The 22,691-nt window shown below is 48.9% G+C and overlaps 1 protein-coding gene across 1 annotated transcript in view; it reads left to right on the forward strand.

Moving 5' to 3' along the window:
• Positions 1–22,691, forward strand: part of Csmd2 (CUB and Sushi multiple domains 2) — a 553,852-nt gene that overhangs the window by 526,343 nt on the left and 4,818 nt on the right. The window contains 11 exon segments of the mRNA XM_047516471.1: positions 1,135–1,317; positions 5,683–5,859; positions 6,990–7,169; positions 7,574–7,747; positions 10,598–10,771; positions 11,049–11,122; positions 14,097–14,208; positions 14,719–14,898; positions 17,731–17,793; positions 19,949–20,110; positions 21,516–21,628. Coding sequence (XP_047372427.1) covers positions 1,135–1,317; positions 5,683–5,859; positions 6,990–7,169; positions 7,574–7,747; positions 10,598–10,771; positions 11,049–11,122; positions 14,097–14,208; positions 14,719–14,898; positions 17,731–17,793; positions 19,949–20,110; positions 21,516–21,628 — 1,592 coding nt within the window.

Consider the following 22,691-nt stretch of genomic DNA (forward strand, 5'->3'; position numbering starts at 1 on the left):
TGAGATGTGCTGGCTTACTCAGGCGCTAGGTCCTGTGGCTCTGTCCCCTGCTCTCCACCCCCCTTACCTCTTGGATCCTTAGCACTCACTTAAGTGGGTTTGTACAATATCACAGCTGGATCAATAATGGAAGGAAAGGCTGAGGTGGAATGCCATGGGAGGGCTCAGGACCCTCAATCCAGAGCTCACCTGCAGGCATAATTCGTAAGCAGGGAAATCCTGATTAAAGGCCTGGGATCCATACCATCAGATAGTTATCATTTCTTAATGTTAAGAACATCGATTCATGTATAACTAATTAAAACAAACAAAAACTTTTTTAAAAAGAGAACATTAAAACCCTCTCTTTTAACCATTTTGAAATATATGCATATGGAAACATCACATTTTACCCTGTAAACATGTATAATGATTACTTGTCAATTAAAAATAAAATAAAACTTTTTTAAGAAGTAAGAGAAGATACATAAAAGCCCAGGTTCAAGGTTCAAGCTGAGCTATTAAGAAGACAAAAATCACACCAAGAAGTTTGGGCTTTGTCCTGTTGGCACTGAGTCAGTACAGGTTTCTGCAGGAAAGAAACAAGGTCAGAGGATTCGTGGTTGCTAGCTTTTAAGACGGGAGGATAAAGTGGAAGTTGGATTAGAGGGAGAGTTTAAGAGGAACTTAGTTGGGAGGTTCCTGCAATCATTCAAGCAGAAGAATGCTGAGCATCTAAATCAACACCATGGCCTTGAATTTGGAGACGGGCACAGAAGCAAGAGGCATCAGTGGGGAAGAGGTGAAGAGGAGGAGATGTGGCCTGTCGGGACCCCTGGAAATCCAGTCCGACCTGGACCAAAGAACATAGGCATAATTTCCCCACAGCGCCTTCCCTCTGCCTTCTTGCTCCTCTTGCTGTGTGGCTCCCAGGGACTTACCAAGACCTCAGACCTTTGTGTTCTCTGACCACCGAGTGGTAAGGCAGCGGTCTGTCCGGGTACCACGCAGGACGCACATTCCGCTGTCACCTCCCTCATCCGCGGGGGCCACCGTTTCCCCTTAGCATCAGCCCCATCTCCTTTGCTGTCCCCGACCTCCACTCCCTTTCCTTCCATGCAAATCCAGCAGAGTCTGCTTGGTTCTGATCCACAGGAACCAGCATGGGAGTCTGCGGGGACCCTGGGATCCCGGCCCATGGCATCCGTCTGGGGGACAGCTTTGCGCCAGGCAGTCTGATGCGCTTCAGCTGCGAAGCCGGCCACGTGCTCCGGGGATCGTCTGAGCGCATCTGCCAGGCCAACGGCTCGTGGAGCGGCGCGCAGCCTGAGTGTGGAGGTAATGTATGTGACCGTTCTGCCTCTCCCCTTAGCCCCGCCCGCGCGCCCCTCTGCTCCCGCTCCTCGTCCAAGCCCCTGCCCTCCTAGAGGAACTCACGGCCCCACTCCAGCCCTCGCCTGGCAAGCAGAGTGGGCATCGGCAGAGAACTCGGGTTCGTCCCCGGTAGTGCTCCCACCCTCGTCTACACAGGAGGAAGCCAAAAAGACTCACTTGTTCAGTCCTCACATAGTTTCACTCAACAGTTGTGTGCAAATGCTGTGATTCCTGCTGGGGACACAGTGGTGACCAAGATAGACGTGCTGCTCTGGTCGTGAACGTTCGCTCCTTCCACCCGCAACCCTGCAAAATTCATGCGGAGAACTACTCACCATGGGGATGGTATTAGGAGGTGGGGATTTGAGAGGTAATTATGTCATGAAGCCAGAGCCCCCGTGAGTGGGAGTAGTGCCCTTTTAAAAGGGACCAGAGAGCTCCTTCCCCATCTGCCATGTGAGGATATGGCAAGAAGACACCATCTCTAAACCAGAGAGCCAGCTCACTGAATCTGCCGGTCCCTCCCTATTGGAGCAGCCTCCAGAACTGTGAAAGTACATTTCTGCCATTTATAAACCAGCTGGTTTGTGGCATTGTGTTATAGCAGCTGAACAGACTGCAACACAGCCTGCCGCATCAGAGCTCACAGCCTAAGGGAAGACACTATGCTAAACAAGCATGCAAAAAGAAATACAAGCAAAAATTTTAAAAACCCTTTAAAAGTCGTATGATCCCTCAGTGATGTCTTGGACGGTCACACCATTAGGGGAAATTATATTTTTCCACATACTCCTAAATTTCTGTGGGGGTGGGAATTTGATTCTAAAAGCTCTCTTTCTATAGTCCCACCTTTTGTGGCTGGTCTCCAAATCTCTGTGTCTCTTTGTGAAGTACAGCCTGCATAGTGCCCTCCTAGGTAGGGGGCAAGCTGAACAGCCAAGAGTGAGGTCGAGCAGGAAGATGTGGAGGAGAGAGGAGTTGGGATGAAATGACTGTCTAGTAAGGCAGCATGGGGACAGGCAGGGAAGAGTCATTGCCACAGCACCCAGGACTTACTTAGGGGGAGGGTCGGTAATTCAAGCGAGAGCAGCCAGCTCCAGGCTGTTTGTCCCACTGTGTTTTGCCACATAGGTGAAGGCAGGGTAGACGGCGCATTGGGTTTGGGGTGGGGTTTGACCAGGAGCTGAGACCTTGGCAGAAGGGGGCAAAGCAGATGAGGCTGAATGTGGGCATTAGGTGATGGACCTCCGCATCTAATGGGCAAGAAAGGGGCAGGTTTCAGAGTGGAGTAAGAGACAGGGAAGAAGTAGGATTGGAGGTCCCCGGAGGACCACAGAACTCAGGAAAGCATGAGTCCCAGAGGAAGAGATGAGAGGCAGCAGGCATAGCGCAAGCTGCTGGGAAAGGCCCTACCGAGCAAGGAAAGGCACCCTGGTCTACGACCTGGGGACACCGGCCCAGGAAATGAGACGTGGAGTCAAGGCCCCTCCCACTTGTCCACCCAAAGTCCTGCCCTGTTGGCTATGCTGTTTGCAACCATAGTTTCTGTAGAATTTTGTAGTCATGGCAAAAGAGGTTTGTATTCTTCAACATCCCCATGACCTACGTCCTATGTCCCGTCTAAAGCATTCGGATTCTAGGGTGGAGTGTTACCAGGTCAGGAGTGTTCAGGGTCAGAAACTGGACAGTTAGGAGTTTGGACCTGACAGTGAAGGTTTTAGAGAGATGGGGAGGGGTGGAGAGAGACAGAGTGAGAATATCTACAACTCTGTGCCTTCTCTTCACAAGCTCCTATTTTCCTTACAGGGTCTCCTCAGATTCTTATCCCCAGCCCCAATCAGCTGCTCCCTTCTTAATACTCTGCACCCACATTTAAGTGTGGCACTTATTATGTCATAGTTCATATTTTAATTCATCTGATTATAGGTAGGTTTCTTAAGAATAGACTAAGCTTCTCAAGGACGGGAGACACGTGTATACTCCTGTATTCTGGGTACCTAGGGAGCACACGCATTGTTGGATGAATAGATGTCAGAGCCCGTTATGTTAATTATGTGGGAATCGTTTTGTAGATTTTACCTTGGGACTACATAAATGTTGTACATGCTTAAATTAAATTAAATTTCATCTAAGATTAGAGACATGTACTCTCTAAATATCAAAATCTTAATGAGAATAAGAAAACCTAACTATGGATCAAGTTGGTGATTAAATAACCCAGAGAACTATTTCAACTGCCTTGAAAAAAAAATGGAATTTGTTATGGTATGTATCCCAAGGACAAAGAACTGCAAATAAATCTTAAACTGTTTTCAGCAATCACCAATCATAGTGTTAGTAACAATATTGATATTACTAATCTAAAAATATTACATATTAAATACTTTAATATATATGGGATAGAACAAAAACAAACTATTTACTGTTATTAAGAACCAAGATTTTGGTGGGCATAGTGGCACATACCTATAATCCCAGCAGTTGGAAGGCTGAGGCAGGAGTATTGCAAATTCAAAACCAACCTCAGCAAAAGCGAGATACTAAGCAACTCAGTGAGACCCTGTCTCTAAATAAAAATAGAAAATAGGGCTGGGATGTGGCTCAGTGGTCAAGTACCCCTGAGTTCAATCCCCGGTACCCCCCACCCAAAAAAAAGAAGAACCAAGATTTTTGGCATATAAGAGCCACAATATAAAAATAAAGAAATAAATTAAGGAAAACCCTCATTCTAAATTTGGGTTGGCAATATCAATATAAACTCTTAAGATATTTTCAGTTTAAATAGTTATTTTCCCAACTCCAGCCACTGTAAAATCTAGATTCAGTGACCACCCAGTAGCAAAAGTAGCTTTAGTGTCCAGATGATGGTCTCCAAATTCATTCTCCATTGGAAGGAATCAGGTTCTTTGGAGAAATATCTGATTCCAGGGTTAAGGCAAGGAATATACAAGATAAACATGGAATATCTTATCACTCCAGCAATGAATCCACCAAAGATAACTGGAGTCATGTGAAAGGAACCCAACTAGAAGAGACTCCTATTGACCAAAGATGGGATAATGTGAGCATCAATAAGAATAATAATGGCAATGAATGACAACATAGTAAATAGATTTAAATCCATGAGTTCAAAATGATTCCTAAATAAGGGCTAGGGTTGTAGCTCAGTGGTAGAGCACTTGCCTAGCATGTGTTGAGGCACTGGGTTCAATTCTCAGCACCGCATATGAATAAATAGATAAAACAAAGGCCCATCGACAACTAAAAAAAATTTTTTAAAGAAAGGAATTATTTTTCATAAAAATGATTCCTAAGAAAACTCATCGTTCACCTTTGAAACTAGGGAACACACTCATTATTCTGATGTCTGACAAAAAGAAAAAGAATTAAGCATTATCTGATCTTCCCATATGAACTGGATGGATTTCAGGATAAGCAAATATTTGATGATGAAAAATTTATTGTGAACACTAACACAGAAAGAAGATAGAATATCACCATTTTCTAACCTCTAATGACATAATGAACCCGACCAATGATCATCAATTGCTGCTGAAAACTATTAAGTGGAAAATTAAGGGGAACTTTTGTAAAACCAGATTAGACAAGCAAACCTGTGACCTTCAATCAGCCTCGGCATCATGAAGGGAAAAGCATCTTGGCGTTCTGTGCCTTCCAATCCAGTGCAACAGGAAAGAGAAAGCCACCAAGTACCCTTGACAAAATGTACACAGCAATGACAGGGAACTACAGGGGACAGAGAAGCATATTAAAGGATACCTCCCTGATGGGTTATCAAAGTCCACAAAGCGCACATTTCTGCAGAACACATACCCTGGTTTCTGTGACAAATCCATTATGGGAGGGGGAATGATAGTCTCTGGATTCAAATTCAGCTAAATGCCATGGGTGCCTTATCTGGATCCTGATTCAAACCCACCAACTGTAAAATAAAAAATAAATAAATAAAAAATAAAAAAATGGGAAGAGGGGGAAAGAGAGAGAGAAAGAGAAAGAAATGAGAAAAATAGTTAAGCACTGATAGAATATTTGGTAATATTAAGGAATTGTTTAAAATTTTAAGTATGACTGTAAAATATATAGTCTTGTGTTTTTTTTCCTTTTTATAAAATATCAATTTTTAAGAAATTAAAAAATAATTCTGTCTCTCCTTCCCTCCTAGAGGTGAGATGGTCTGAGGTGAAGCAGCCTGCGGGCATCTCCAGCACAGGGTCCTTAGGTAGCATGGGGTTTCTGCTGCAGGTAGTCCTCAGTCCCTAGGTGGCATCACCATTGTCTGGTGAATAATGTGCTGTTTGGGCTTCCTAGTGATCTCTTGTGGGAACCCTGGGACTCCAAGCAATGCCCGCGTCTTGTTCAGTGACGGCCTGGTGTTCTCCAGCTCCATCGTCTACGAGTGTCGGGAAGGCTACTATGCCACGGGCCTGCTCAGCCGACACTGCTCTGTCAATGGCACCTGGACAGGCAGCGACCCCGAGTGCACAGGTGAGATCAGGCAAACGGTGGCCCACGCAACCGGCCCTTCCTTGCCGAAGAAGGCTGTCCATGGGAGGCTGGGGAAGCTACTGGCACTGGTGGAACTTGAGCTTGAGTAAGACTCATCCAAGTAGCTTCTGCTTATTGAGCATGCGTGTGTGGCAACCAGGAGCTCCATGCTGTTTCATATGTGTATGTCATTTGATTTTCTCCACAACCCCATAAAGTAGCTCCTAGAAGCCCCAATTTAGATATGGGATGACTGAGGCTCATAGAGATGAGAATATACATTGGCCATTTCTCAGGCTCTATCCAGTTCAGTGGGCTTCCCTTTTGTTTTTGGGGTAAAACCCTCAGGCTCAGCCTGATTCCCTTTCCACTTTAAAACCGCCACCATCCACCACCTTTATTCCTTCCTTCTCTTCCTTGAACCCATGCTTGGCTCCTGAGCCTGGTAGTCTCGCCGCTCCCCTTCCTTGTTCCTCTCGAGGGTGACCCAGACCCTTTTCCCTGGAAAGTCAGACACAGTGGAGCCCAGATGGGACGAGAGAATCTGAAAACATTGTCCCTAAGTCCAATCTGTGATTTCAAGCCCATCTGAAGTCTTGTGTCCGGTTGTGAGACCACAGCTTATCGAATCCACCCTGGCTTGATACCACAACAGACGTGTGACCATTGCTTCTAGGCTGCTTGGCCTACAGAGGCCCCGTAGGCAGAACGGCAGGTGATGAGATGCACTCTGGTTGGGCAAATCGTCTTATGTGGTCCATCAACACAGATTAGACTTTTCAATCTAGAAACCCCTTCTCCCTGGGCACTAGCCGCATTGAGGAACAGACTTCCTTTTAGGGGGGTGGTTTTGAATAAGAAGGGTGATCTTCAAAGCCCAACTTTCTGGGACATGTAAAGATGGCGTGGGCAGGGACAGCAGGGATATGGGGAGGCCAGTCAGGGAGAACTGACTCAGCAGACTTTACAACTGGCATTGCCCAGCTGGGAGCCTGGGAGGGCACAGCACATGGCTGATCTGACACTTTCCTTCCTTCGACGGGTGGAGGGAGTGGTAGGCATGGCCTTGGAATGCTGAGAAGAGTGGGGTTCGGGCTGGAGTGAAGAATACTGTCTCTCTCTCACTCTAGTCATAAACTGTGGTGACCCTGGGATCCCAGCCAATGGACTTCGGCTGGGCAATGACTTCAGGTACAACAAAACTGTGACATACCAGTGTATCCCTGGCTACATGATGGAGTCACACAGGGTGTCTGTGCTGAGCTGCACCAAGGACCGAACCTGGAACGGTACCAAGCCAGTCTGCAAAGGTGCGTCTAAGGGCCGAAGGTGTGGACGGAGGGCCGGAGGCTACCCAAGTGAGACGTGGGCCTTGAGTACCTAGGAGGGAGGGGTGGCAGGTAGAGCCCTACCATCCTAAGGGGGACAGTGACCAGGTGAGGACTGGTCCTCAACATCTGTCAGGCAGGAGATGGAAGATCCCAAGGTAAGCCCTGGCTTTGAGCGTCAATGCGGGCGGCTGTGCAGGGAGAAGACAGGATTGTCACACTTCAGATGCAAGATCCGAGCTCCACAGTAGAGGGTTCCTTTCTAATTCTTCCTGCTTGGCCCAGACTGCCAGCTGGTGCCGGGGACCCAGTGGAATCTGTGCTGGTGTCAGGGCTGATCTCCCCAGGAGAGCACCAGAAGTCAGCCTGCTCTGGTCTCCCCGCAGCTATCATGTGCAAGCCGCCCCAGCTCATCCCCAACGGGAAAGTGGTGGGATCTGACTTCATGTGGGGCTCCAGCGTGACTTATGCCTGCCTGGAAGGGTACCAGCTCTCCCTACCAGCGGTGCTCACCTGTGAAGGAAACGGATCCTGGACCGGAGAGCTGCCTCAGTGCTTCCGTAAGTGGCTCGCGGGCCTCAGGTGCATCCTCTCGGATGACTGCTTCCCTTCCCTCCTCAGAGCTCCACTTACTAGAATAAGCAGCCCCTCCCCAAACCAGGGAAGAGTTGCGTCAAAGTCAAGGTTAGGGAGGAAAGGAAGTTTAGAGGAAGAAAATGGGAATAGCTGACTGATTAAACCAGATGTAGGAAGGTGTTTCTTCACTTGAAGGGGGCAGTACCAAAGGTTTGGGGACAGCCAGTGCTAGGAACACACCCATCTTTGTGGAAAATACCTTGCATGGAAAAGACTGCAGGAAGTCCATGATTTTCTGGTGAGGTACTAATTTTCATCCACCTGGCCCAGCTTTGTTCTGATGAGCCCCAAGTCCATTCCAGGACTTGTTCCTGACCAAGGTCCCCAGAGGCAGACTGCAGGTCTCTTTCTTGACATACCCCATGAATGGATCTGGAAGCTTTCCTTCTTGCCGTGCTTTGGGTAGAACTTATTTTTCCTTTCTGATTGACATTTATGTAAGTCTGCAAAAAACAATCTACATGCTGGTGACACTGTTTAGATCCCTCTAAGATTTCGTTTCAGTGGGGATTTCAGCAGGGTTAGGGCCAGCAGCACCAAAGTGGATACAGGCACCTCGTTCATGGTTAACACCTCTGAACTTCACACAACCATCAGGGAGACTTTTGAAAGTTAGTAAGTCTCAGAGGTGAGTGTGGAGTCACGTACTTAGCATGAGTGGGGTCCAGGGCTCAATACCCAGCGTACACACAGACACACACAAAGCAAACAATGAGTTATGGCCATTGTGAAAGATTATACTGTATTAGAATATAATACTTCTCAAAGATAAACCACAGTCAGGCTTTGGAGTCTGCCTCCACATAGACCCCTTGTATTTTTTGTATGTAGTGATATGCATCCGAGTCTCTATGAATGGTGTTGGATCTTGCTATACATGCTACTTCATGACTTGTATTCATTGATGGGCCATCAAGACCTGTCCATCAACACCTTTCTCTATTAGTATATACTGATCTATGCATCATCATTTTAGTGGCTTTAAAGAATTTCCTTCCTGGATCCACAAGAATTTGTTTCATCTTCTATTGGTGATGAGTTTAGGTTGTCTCCAGTTTAATCATGTCAGACACAGTTCCGCAGTGAATAGCCCTGCAAATAACCTTTCTTCACTCTGTGGGAAAGTCTGAGGAGTGCAGTTGCTGGGCCACTGGGCAGGCACCTGTTCTTCCTGACACCTGTTGCCCTGAACTGCCTTCTAGAAACCGTGTCCCAATTTACATTCCACCTGCAACTCTGACAATGGTTCTTGATCCAGACCCTCATCAACAATGGAGTTTGCCAATATTTTAAAATATCTACAGGCCTGAGGAGTTTTCAAAGAGTTCTCACCACTCTAATTAGCATCCCATTGCTCATTAGAAAGGCTGAGCTGCTCTTTGTCAGCCTTTGCATGTCTTGTTCTTTGAGTGGTCTCTTCCAGATATACCATAGCTGGTCTAGTGGGCTTCTAACTGGCTTCTGCTTGGTCAGCTCAGAATCTCCAGTTTCCTGGGCACAGGCTACAGGTTCATCTTCCATTTTATTTCGCATGTGATAATGAACCTCATGGCTCTACGTGTGCACCATCATAGCCTAAAGTGGTGCTTGTAATGATGACTTGGGAGTTTTGCCTTTGGTAGTGAATTTTCTTTTTTTCTTTTTTTTTTTTTTATGGTTCTAAGGATTGGACCCGGGACTTTGCACCTGCTAGGCAAGTGCTCTACCACTGAGCCACATCCCCAGGCGGGTGATAAATTTTTAATGATACTTCTGATGTTAATGTGAACTCAGTGAAATGGGGCACGCTCATACACTGCCCGCCACAGTGTAAATGTAAACCCTTTTGAATGAAGTTTGACACTGCACATCAAGGGCTGAAACTATGCTCAAACCTTTGAAAATAAGTACACGCCTAGAAAAAGCTAGAAAACTTTCTTAAAAAGATAACACACATGAAAGGAAAGTCATACATAATTTTATAAGAGAATATGCCTAGAGTTATGATAAAATGTAATTACAGCTGGGTGCAGTGGCAAACGCCTGTCATGCCAACTCTTCAGGAAGCTGCTGCCGTAGGAGGAGCACAAGTTCAAAGCCAGCCTCAGCAACTTGGCAAGACCCTTTCTCAAAATAAAAAATAAAAAGGGCTAGGGATGTGACTCAGTGGTTGAGTGCTCCTGGCTTCAATCGCAAGTACCCCCCTCAAAAAATGTAATTGCAATACAACTAACCATTGCAAAATTGTGTTGCCAAGAAATGATGATGATTTTATAAACAGAGAAAATGTTTGCAGGATGCTATTAAGTGAGTGAAACAAGATTTGCCGTCCGTCCTGTGGGTACTGAGTTTGCAGCCAAGCACAGGCATACACACAGCTGAATAAGGAATAGAGGGGACAAACCTAAAAATAGGGGGCGCTGTCTTGGATGGTGAGATTGCAGGAGTTCGGGTTGGTTTGTTTTACTTTGCCACACGGGGACTGAAACCACAGCCTCAGGCAGGCTAAGCACGTGCTCTACCCCGGAGCTACACCTGCAGCCCTGCCTCGTGTTCCCAGCGCCCCGAAATGCACCTCCCTTACTGGATAGTGATTGGTAAGCCCTCTCAGCATGGAAAGGAGAGGAAGTGCAGCAGGAGCAGCAGCAGCAGCAGCGCAGGGGCAAGTGGAAGCTGCTCCAGTTCTGGAGTTCAAGAAGCACCTAGGAGGGGCGAGGACAAGGGCGCAGCCCAGGCGGCGTGGAGGCCTGGGCGGAGGAAGCCACTTAGCCGGCCCTTCTCCCTTGTCTTCCCAGCCGTGTTCTGCGGAGATCCGGGGGTCCCGCCCCGTGGGAGGAGAGAGGACCGAGGCTTCTCCTACAGGTCATCTGTCTCCTACTCCTGCCACCCCCCTCTGGTGCTGGTGGGCTCTCCGCGGAGGTTTTGTCAGTCGGATGGGACGTGGAGTGGCACGCAGCCCAGCTGCATAGGTGAGGGGCCTGGGGCAGAGCCGGGCAGGGCGGGGGAGGGGCTGGGAGCGTGGTAACAAGTCCTGCTCCTCCAACTTCTGGAAGCAGGAGGACAGATGGCCAGAGTTGCTGTCTGGGGGAATCAGCAGTCAGTCAGTGGGGCTCCCAGGCAGGTGGCGCCTCAGAAGGCGGGGGCCTCCGGATGTGGCTCGTTTTTCCACATCCGTCTGTCCGTCAGAGTGAGTAGCAGTGACAGCGTGGGTGACCACGTGGTCTGCTTCTTTATTTGGCCATCCAGACCCCACGCTGACCATGTGTGCTGACCCCGGCGTGCCGCAGTTCGGGATACAGAACAATTCCCAAGGCTACCAGGTAAGGAGGTCGGCCAAGCTCGGGCCCTCCTGCCTCCTGTCCCTTCCTGTCACCATCTGCACCAGAAGACTCAGGGACCTTCTTGGGGATGGCACAAGGGCAAGACAAGACCTTGACATCGGAGAAGAGCAGCGCTCTGCCGCGTTGGACCGTGCTCCATGGGAGCACCCTTCCAAAACAGGAAGATGCTGTGCCCAAAGGGGAGGCAGAGGAGGCAGAGGGCTTGCAGTGCCACCAACGTGCCCAGCAGCCCCGGAGTCGGGGTGGGACGTTTGTGGAAATACTGCCATGTATGAGACAGACAGACCTCCTGTCCGCCAGGGACCCCCACCCTGGCCACAGACCCAGGGTTTATTCTGGGTAGTGGGAGTCATCCAGGGTCACACAAGAGGCATGTCAGCCAGCAGGCACATAAGCACGCGCCTAGAAAATTCTCCTAATAATACATGTGAAAAAAAGCCACGTGTAACTTCATAATAGAAAATGCCTAACACCTGATTTATGATAAAATGTAATTACAGTGCAGCCAGCCACCCATTGCAAAATTGCGTTACCTATAAATGATAAGGATGTGGTAAACACAGGCCAGGTTTGCGGGATGATACCAAGTGGGGGAAGCAGCCTGAGAGGATGCAGGCGCACACGCGTCTCAGATGAGTTGCGGGAGGAGGAGTCTCGGAAGGCCTGGGAGGGACGCTGGACGGAGGACAGGAAGCAGAAGGGCAGGGAGTGCTCAAGGCAGGACGCTTAGCTGGAGCCCAGACACGCCCACAAAGGTCTCAGGGACCAGCCTGGGAAGGACAGCGGGGCCCTAGCCCAGGGATGTCACTTATCCCTGGGTCTGTGCTCACGCAGCAGATGTTGACTGCCCTGAGCAGTTCCAGGTGCAGGGGCTACAGGATGAGCGGGCAGGCGAGGGGCTGGCCTTGATGGAGCCGCCTGGCTGGGGACAGTTAACCAGCTACCAAGAACACTTCCGCGAGCACTGAGCACCGCAGAGTGTGATAGGAGGCAGGGTGGTTAGGGAAGAGCCCTCCTAAGGGTGACATTTGAACTGTGGCCTCCACAATGAGAAGGGCAGTCCTGTGTGAAGCTGGGCAACACTCCTGGCTGAAGCAGGGCCAGGGCACGGGAGCACTGAGGCAGGGAAGGGCTCAGCAGGGTGTGTGGCTGGGTAGCAGGCCGCCAGCCAGTGTGGAGCCCGGCGGGCGAGGAGGAGAGGTGAAGTCAGAGGACTGGGCAAGGCGTGGAAGCCCCTTGGCTCTGGCTGCTGAGGTCAGACACACACCTCACCAGAAGTTTCTGTGGGGTGTGGAAGTTCCACTCCTGGAAACTATTAGCTAGAGACCCTCTTGCCCATGTCACCATGGAACAAGGAAAACTGTGGTATGGTCACAAAATGGATTAATATACAGCAGTGAAAATGAATGCACCACCGCTCTGCATGCCATGGACACATCCTAGGGACACGCTCCTAAGGACAAAGGTGACATACAGATTAACACTAGTAAGACTAAACTGTTTAGAGCTGTATTCCACATTGATGTGATAGGACTACTATTTAGCAGGGTAAGGAAACTGAAAACAGAATTCAGGCGAGTGGTTACCGCTGAAAGGGGCTCAAAGACGGGGCCAGGAAGGAGCAGGGGCTGTAGGACCATGCCCAGCTGCACAGCGGCTCCACTCCCGGTGCTCGTATGATCGCACTTCCTGTCCCTGTGGTTCCTGTCTCCTTTCCTATGTATCAGATAACGCATACTAATTTTTGCGAGGAGGGGGCCTGGGCCAAGCCATGCTGGGTGTAAGCCTCCTGGGTTTTGTTTGAAAAGTCACTGGAAGGCATCGTCATTGGAAAGACCACTTGGGCTGCCAAGTTGAGACTGAAGAGCAGAGGGTTAAGAATAGAAGCCCTTAGGCTGGGCGCAGTGGCCCACGCCTGTAATCCCAGCAACTCGGGAGAATCGCGGGTTCAAAGTCAGCCCCAGCAACAGGGAGGCACTAAGCAACTCAGTGAGACCCTGTCTCTAAATAAAACACAAAATCGGGCTGGGGATGTGGCTCAGCGGTCCAGTGCCCCCAAGTTCAATCCCCGGTACCAAAAAAAAAAAAGGATAGAAGCACTTAGGGAAGCAGGGTGCTATTGTGTGACTCAGGTGAAAAGTAAGGGTGGCAGTGTGTGAGCACAGGACAGGGGAGAGCCGTGGAGCCTTCGGGGTAGGTCACACACGCGGTGCCCTTCCACAGAGCTAGGAGAACCTGGGGACACGTTGGATTGAGGCGTTGAAAGAATCCGATGTGACTTGAGGTTTTTGATTTGCACAGCTGGGTACATGGAGTTGCCATTTGCTGAATGGAATGATGAAATCTAAGAGGAAACAGATTGAGTTTGGAAGGGAGTGGAAATTAAGGAGTTTCATGTTGCATTTGGATTTGCTCTGGGAGGTGACAGGGACACAGGAGCATTTGAACTGGGAGTAGTGCAGTCTGAGATGCAGGGTAGGAAACGGATGTGGCCACCGCAGGCCAAGTGGACTGGAGGGGAGGGCCAGGGCGTGGCTGCAGGAGTATGGAGTGGGACAGTTCAGAGCTGGTGGAGGTGACCCCTGCTGGGGAAGGCAGCTGAGCAGCGGGTGAGCGGAGGGAGGGTCTATTCCTAGATGTTTAGGAAGCACAGAGCCACACTGGGGAAGGGGCATCTGCGAAGAAAGCAAGTCCCCATCCTTGGGGAAGGGACTTATAGTTTCATAGAAGAAAGGGACACATACATGTGACAATTTAATTTTGAACAGTTGGTCACACCGTACACAGTGCTTTCCATTCTGCCGTCACACACTGAGGGCTCGCCAGGCCGAGGAGCCTGAGCTGCAGGCAGAGGCAGCAGTGTGGGGAGGCGCTGGGTCAGGGGAGGTTAGTGGTCAGGTGCAGGGCTTGGCCGGCTGCAAAGGGATGACGGGAGCCTCTGTCCTGGCCACAGGTGGGAAGCACGGTGCTCTTCCGCTGTCAGAAAGGGTACCTGCTTCAGGGCTCCACCACCAGGACCTGCCTCCCCAACCTGACCTGGAGCGGGACCCCGCCCGACTGCGTCCGTGAGTGCAGCCCCACCTGCGTGCTCCTCCCCCGCCCGGCACCTGTGAATGGCAGGGAGCTCATGGCTTCCGCTTCGTCCTGACCAGTCTGACCTCTTTGTGGTGCCCACCTCCTGGGGCTTCACAGATGTCCCCACGCAGAAGCCTTTCGGGAACTTGAAGGCAGTTCCCCTGCCTTTGCAAAGCAAAACCATCCAGGCAGCAAAACCTAAGTACAAGGCCAGGCCTTGGGGGTCGGAGAGTTCACAGTGACCACGGTGACTCCATCTTCCCACGGGCTGTGCTGCAGCCTCAGACTCTTCCCAGGGTTGACCAAGCCGACAGCCACATGATCGCCATCATGGCCGTTCCTAGGGACCCCGAGTCTGGGGTTGGAAGAGGAGGCTAAGGAGGGGGAAGCTGGGCATGGGACCGGAAGGGAAGGGAATGTTCCATCTAGAGCAGGATTGGTGGAAAGGGCCCCGAAGACCCCAGCGTCCTCGGGTCTAACAGCGTCCCTTCTCCCACCAGCCCACCACTGCAAGCAGCCGGAGACGCCAACCCATGCCAACGTGGGGGCCCTGGACTTGCCCTCCATGGGCTACACGCTCATCTACTCCTGCCAGGAGGGCTTCTCCCTCAAGGGTGGCTCCGAGCATCGCACCTGCCGGGCGGACGGCAGCTGGACCGGCAAGCCGCCCATCTGCCTGGGTGAGTGAGTGCTCTGGATGCTCCGGTGGGAGCGGCGGGGACGCTGCACTTGGGCTGACCGGGCACAAGGAAGGAGGAAGTGGCCTCTCCGGAGCTGGGCCCTGGCTGGGTGCTGTGAGGTGCCGCGTCTCCGGGAGACCCCACCAGAGCAGGCCGAGGGGGTGCCTGCCAGCCGGCCCTGCAGTGTGTCTGGCCACCTCTGTGTGGGCTCAGGCACACTAGCAGGGCAGGCTCATCACCAGGCACAGGTGGAAAGCCCGCTCTGCCACCAGAGCAGAAGGACACGTGGCACGTATTATGACCTTGATGAAACAGTACCCACCGAGATGTCCCAGAACCCCTGTTAGTTTCCAGCTGATACATAAAAATTGCGCATGTCTTGAGGTACCAGGTGATGTTCCAGTACTGGTGTGGGGTGCGCAGTGTTCAAATCAGAGCACACGTATCTGCCTCCTCACGCGATCCCGGCCCCTCCCTCTTCTTCATCCACTCCTTCTCCACGTATTGAGCATCGTCACTGTGCAGGACACAGCCCTGCCCTGAAAGGAGCTCATACTTGACCCCAGAGACAGACGTGTCATCAGGTGTAACGGGACCTCGAGGAACGTGGTCATGAGCTGAAGGCCGAGGGATTGGGGAGGAAGGGCGCTAAACTGGGGGAAGGGAGAAGTCAGGGAAGGCTTCCTGGAGAAGGTGAGGTATGAGTCTGGTCTTTAGTGAAAGGAGCCAAGGTAGAACGTCAGTTTGTGCTGGAATAGAATTGAACTCTTGCAGGAGCTGATCTCACCACATGCACTTGATATGCATTAGCTCAGTCAATCCTCATCATCCTTGTGAGGCAGTGCTCGTCCTATCTCTATGTAGTATGTGAGGAACGTGGGGCACAGAGAGGTTAAGTAGCATGCCCAAGATCACCAGCTGGTAAAATGAAGGATCCAAACTCTGACAGTCTAACTTCAGAGTCTATGCTCTGAACTACTTGGCCATCCTGCCCCCCAAACAGAGATTTTGATCAGTCTTGATCAGAATAACATTGTTTTATTTTCACTGTATGGATTATTGTAAATTATTTTTATAGAAAGCAATATTTGCTTTTTTAGTTTTTTATTATTGAAATTTAATTGACACATTTGTGCATATGTATGGGGTGCCCGTGTTGGGGTACAGCATGACATTTATCCTTTCTATGTGTTTTCCACATGTGGTGGTGATACGAGGGTTCTTTTTTAAAGAACCATCGCCACAATCCATTTCCAGAACTTTTTCATCATCCTAAACAGAAATTCTGTGCCTGTTAAGCCATAACTCCCATTTCTCCTCTGTGGTAACCTCTGTTATACTCTCTGTCTCTGTGAAATTGCCTGTTCTAAATATCTTGTGTCAGTGACATCATACAACATTTGTCCTTTTGTGTCTGGTTTATGTACACTTGGCATAATGTATTCAACATTCATCCATGCTTTGGTGGTCTCAGAATTTCATTCCTTTTTAATGACTAAATAATGTTCCATGGTGTGTATATATATTACATTTTGTTTGTCCATGCATCCATTGGTGGACACTTTGGTTGTTTCTACCTCTCGGCTATTATGGAAAATGCTGCTGTTAACACATATGTATGTTTTGTGTGTATATGTGTTATCGATTCTCTTGGGTATACATCTAGAAGTAGAATGGTAACTTTTTTGCGTGACGTGTTGAGAAACTGCCAAACTGTTCTCCACAGTGCCAGCACCATTTTGGATTCCCAGCAGTAATCCACCCAGGTTCTGATTGTTCTGCATACTTGTCAACACTTATTATTGTCCATCTTTTTTAGCACAGTCATCCAAAGTGGGTGTCAAGTGGTATCTCATGATTTGAGTTTTTTCATCCAATTCATTTATTGTTTTTAGTTGACAAATACTGATAGGCATACAATATGAGGTTCTGGTGTCTGTATATGTTATGGAATAGCTAAGCCAAGCTAATTAACCCTTAAAATCTACTCTCTTAGCAATTTCAAACATTATCATTGGCTATGCTCCACCACGTACAATAAATCTTGAACTTCTTCCTCCTGTCTAACTGAAACATCCCCCCAACTCCACTGCTCACTGCTGCAAGCCCTGGGAACCATCATCATACTACTTTCTGCTTCTAGAGTTTGACTTCTTTGTATTTCTGCATGAATATAAAAAAGGAAGTAAGCTCACGCAGTAGTTTGCTTAGCTCATTTCACTTACTGTCCTCATGTTGTCAGGACAGCGTCTCCTTTTTACAGGCTGAATAGCAGTCATGTATGGATGTGTGTGTGTGTGTGTGTGTGTGTGTGTGTGTGTGTACAAATGATGGACAGGTAGGTTGATTCCACATCCTGTCTGCCGTGAATGGTGCTGAGTGAGCAGGGGAGTGTGGGCATCGTGGGCCTCAGTTTTTCATGCTGCTGTCATGCCCACTGGGCATCTGCCCAGGAGAGAGATTACTGGATTATATGGCGATTCCACTTCCACTTTTTCTCCTGACTACTTCAAGATTATGGTGGGTACTGTTCCCATCGTTATTTAACACAGTAATAGAGAATCGCATGTATGATTATCTCCTAGAGCCCCATTTAATATTTTAATAACCGTAACTGATATATTTGATTTCCTTTGCAGTTCTTTGTTTTATTATTCTGAGATGGGGGCCACGGCATCACAGAACATAAGTCCAACTTCTTGTCTAAGAGGCTAACCCCAAAGCAGATCTCAGAGGACCCTTGACCTCACATCACACAGTTGGCCATTATGTTTCCAACAGAGTGTGAACCGGAGGCTGATGCCGTTTTCTCCCTTTCTCTCTCCCCAGCAGAGGTCCGGCCCAGTGGGAGACCCATCAACACTGCCCGGGAGCCGCCACTCACTCAGGCCTCAGGTACGTATGGTCCAGACCATTGGCTCAAGCACTACCTCGTTAGCTGGAAACACACACACAAGCTCCAGTGGCGGGGCATGAAAGCCATCTGTAGACCTGGACAGATGTCCCCACCTTCCTCCCAAGTGAGGCAGACCTAGAAGGAAGTGAGCCTGAAGGAAGCAGAAACCTCATCAGAAGACAGAGCAGGGCCTCCCAGAAACACATCCAGAGCTCTGAGCTCTAGAGCCCTGGATTGCTCCTGCAGCTCAGGCAGAGATCCAGGTCCTACCCAGGGAGCCTCCTGGAAATTATTGCCTCTTTAAGAGAGGTATTGTGTCTTTTGAAGAGTCACATCCAGAACTGATGGACTGACAGGTGTGGCCTGACCATATGTAAAATTAATGCAGACTATCACAGCCTTTTTATGAACCTTCTACTTTTTTTAACCGCATGTGGTAGTCAGCTTTCTGTTACTGTGACAAATATCTGAGATAATCAGCTTGTGAACAGAAAAGGTTTATTTTGACTCACAACTTGGAGATCAGCACGTGAGTGACTGACCTCTTGTTTTGAGGACTGTGGTGAGGCAGCACATCATGGCTGGAACACAGGGTAGAGCAAGTCCCTTCACCTCATGCAACAGAGAGACAGGAAGAGGAAGGGGAAGGGTCCCACACCCCCTTCAAGAGCAAGTGCCCAAAGACCTAAACCCTCCCCGGAGACCCCACCTCTTCAAGTTTCCACCACTCCCAAGATTGCCAGACTGGGGACCAGTCCTTTAGCACATGGGCCTCGAGTGACACTTCAGACCCAAATGACGACACCACGTGAGTGTGTGTGTCACTGGGAAGCAAGGCCAGATCTGACGTCATAAACTCAGTTCTAGTGCCCGTGTGCTCACTGACCAGCTCTGTCCTTAGATGGATGCACGTCACCTCTCAAGCTTCAATTTACCCGTTGGTAAAACAGGACCAGAATTCTTGCTTAGAGAATCATTACCAGGATAAATAACGATGTGAGCAGCTGTCACCCGTCGGGTGCTCCTGGTGCCCAGCGGGGCGTAACCTGCAGTTTGCAGCATTAGATCCTTTAGCCCGACGGTGACCCCGAGAGGTAGATGGGGTGGCCCCGTTTAGCACAACCGCAGGTGTGGCCTGCACAGAGAGCAGGCCAAGGTTCACTCACACAACTGGTGAGTGACAGCCCAGACTGGAACCCAGACTCCTGTCCCCTCCCGGCTCATATTCCCATCTGCCAGTCCCACCGATGTCACTTTCCTCTGCTCTTCCCCTTCCTCCATCTTTTAAACCCCTCCTTCCTTTATCTTTTTTCTCTTTTCCTTTTCTCCCTTTCTTCTGACTCCCTTTCTTTTTTCTTCATATTTTGTTTTTAATTGATGAATAATAAATGTATATACATCATGGGGTACGGCATGAAGTTGTGATACGTGTATCTGCTGTCCTGTAAATAAAGCCACCTGTCCTTCCCCATGCCTAGGTATGTGGTGAGTGCGTTTGAACCTGCTTCTCCAGCAGTTCTGAAATACACAGTATGTTCTTAATTGCAGTCACTGTGCTGTGAAATGGGTCACCAGAACATACTTCCTCCTGTCCAGATGAAACCTTGTACCCTTTGACCATCCTGCCTCTCCCCTCCCAGTCCCTGATGACCACCACTCCACTCTCTGCTTTTCTGAGTTCAGTTTTTAGCATGCTCATTTAAGTGTGATCATGCAGTATTTGTCTTTCTGTCCCTGGCTTATTTCTCTTAGCATAACATCTTCCAAGCTCATCCATGTGGTCCCAAATGACAGGATTTCCTTCTTTTCGGAACTCCATAGTATTCAACTGTGTATGCATACCACATTTTCTTTACCTACTGATCCATTAATGGACACTGGTTGTTTCCATAATTTGACTGTTGTGAATAGTGTTGCAATGAATGTGGAAGTTCAGACATCTCTTCGATGTACTGATTTCAGTTCCTTCCACCCATCCACTCTCAGACTCAGGACAATCACAAGACACACAGAGCCCTCGACGACCGCCCTCCCCATGTTAGACATGGGGGAAGAAAACGGCTCTATTGAGTGAGCCAGGACCTGTCATCAGCTGACCCCCATTATGCCCCTGACGCACAAATCCCTCTCACACCTGCTTCTCAATTCCTCTAGTTCCTGGGGATGTTTTTGCCAAGAATTCCCTATGGAAAGGGGCCTACGAGTACCAGGGGAAGAAGCAGCCGGCCATGCTCAGAGTGACCAGCTTCCAGGCCGCCAACAGCAAGGTCAACGCCACCATGATTGACCACAGTGGTGTGGAGCTGCACTTGGCTGGTAAGAAGGAGGCCATGTCCACACAGTGAGCAGGTGGGAAGGTGACGGGCTCAACCTCTGCGAGGAAGCCTACCATCTTGGCCTCGCACGGTCCTGGGAGGCTCGTACTTATCTGGTGTTCAGGGAAAGAGGAGATGTGTGTTCATCTTGACCACACACTAATGAAAAGGTTAGAAGACAAACATTGATAAATTCAATACGCTAAGAGCTCTTCCAAGAGAGGCTGCTATCCCTAAAACCAGACCAAAAACAGGGGCTGAGAATTCCAAGTACACAGCAATCAATAAACAAAAGAAAATGCATCTTTCAGCAGCCATGGAAAAAGTAAACACACAGTGTCGTTTCCCATGAATCCCATTAACTCAGAGCTTTGAAGGTGATAAAGCTCAGCACTGGTCAGGTCCAGCAGCAAGACCAAAGGATAATAGGTACAGTTAGAAAAGAGTTTTGCAATCCAGATCTGGATTGATGACTGAACTCATCAATTACATTGCTAATGATTTTTATAGCAATTGATATGGAGACAGTCTAACACTTATGAATAAAGGATGTTCTTTGTAGAGGGTTCTTTTCTACAAAAAGCTAGAAATAAAAATTTCCCCCCCCAAAAAATAAAATAGGCATTGTAATTATATCATATCTGCTAGGTAACATACCCCTCCAACCTCAGGGGATATGCATGCATTATAATGCATTTAAAATAGGACTCTGTTTTTAAATGAAAAAAAAATGTATTCATAAGAAAGAAAACTGGTATTATTCACACTGAAATGTTAACAGTGGTATTGCTTAGCAATGAGACCAGGAGGGAATTTTTTTTCCCTTCGTGTACCTCTGCATTTTTTAAAATCTCCTCAGTCTTCAATGTTTGTATAACCAGAAAAACTAAAAATCTTAGAAAGCAAGTGTTTCTTGGATAGATGATAGATTGATGAGTGCAAGAGTAAATGAGCATCTAATACATGACCCTGCATGTTGAGAGGCACACATGCACGCACACAGCACGTTGGATTTGCTCCAACACAGTCTGACACACGTTCATTTACCCCCATGTGCATGTCCGCATGTCTTCCTGCACCCACTGAACTGTGAACATAGCTATGGATTAATGGCAGACCAAAATGCACAAAGTCACATTCTCACACGCGCATGTATGAACAGGATCAATCGCCACCCCGTCGTCTCGTCCCTAACACACAGTTGCACACTCTGGCACATACTCACACTCAGTCCACACTAACACACGCAACACTAGGCTCACCTCCTCACAGGTGTGCAGAGAATGTTTCCATCAGTGGCTACATGGGAGATCCCCTCTGACCTTCACACCCATACAGCCACAAGTTTGGGTTTTGAGATTTTCATACATCTTTCAAGTGTACCCCCCGCAACTTTCTTTTCCCAGGAAATTACAAGAAAGAAGATTTCCATCTCCTGCTGCAGGTCCACCAGATTACAGGACCCGTGGAGATCTTTGTGAATAAGTTCCAAGACGACCACTGGGCTCTAGATGGGCATGTAAGTTCAGCAAATTGACCTGCCCCGTTCCCAGGTCCCAGGGAGGAACAGGAGGACAGAGAGGTGTGGAAACACCAGGGATCGTTCTCTGTGGGACCATAACAGGGAGCAAGGGAGTCCTGGTCTGCTAATACAGTGGACAAAGGGAAATAAGAAGGGACTCAGAGTCCAGAGGGTCACCATGTCTGAGACATGAGCAAGTTCTGCTTTTAGAGTAGGGTCAGAGGCCAGGGGTATAAGCAAGTTGAAGGTCATGGTTTGGTGCATGAGAATGGGGAGAAGGGGGTGAGTTGCAAATGACCTTGAACATCGACTTGCACTTGAAGATGTGCACTGTGATTTTTAGCAGAGCTTGAGAGACCAGCACATGTAGGAAGGGCAAAACTTCCTTGCATTCTCTTTTGGGAGAGACATCACATGCTAGGGGCTTCTCCAGGCGGAAGTCAGTCCCTGTGTGAGAGGAGAAGAGAGATTCAGGGCCAGGAGCGGCTGGAGCCTAGGCCAGCCAGGGCATGTTTAAGGGAATTGGAGGGTACATCAACCCAGAGTGCATTAGACAGAGGGTGTGCCCTGGGGATGGCTAAGGGTTGGGAGTAGCTGAGCATCCTCAAAGCCTGCTTCAGCTGCTGAGGCCACCGGTCACCTGTTTGAGCATCGTGGAGGCACAGAGGGAGAGGGAGCAGGGAGGATTTGTGGCCTCTACTACCCACCTAAAACTAACAGCTATTGGAACTATGTTGAGCTCTCCAAAGCACATTAACCTGCAAGGGACATTTTAATCATGCCTGTTCCATGATGCTCCAAAAGTTGGTTTCCATCACAGCCATAATAGCTCCTATGTATCTAAGACCTAGTGATTTAATTCCAATTCATTCAATCCTCCCAGCAACCCTATAGGATAGTTATTCCCATTTTACAAGTGAGAAACTGAGGCACAGGCAGATTAAGGGATCTGACCAGTAGAAAATAGAATTTTCTTCCTACATCCTACCAAGTAGATGACCCCCCCCTCCCACGCACACACACACCAGTCGTGCTCTGCCTGTGCCTGGGTGTGGGCAGC

This window comes from Sciurus carolinensis, chromosome 1 (assembly GCF_902686445.1).
Source record: "Sciurus carolinensis chromosome 1, mSciCar1.2, whole genome shotgun sequence".
Classification (NCBI taxonomy): domain Eukaryota; kingdom Metazoa; phylum Chordata; class Mammalia; order Rodentia; family Sciuridae; genus Sciurus; species Sciurus carolinensis.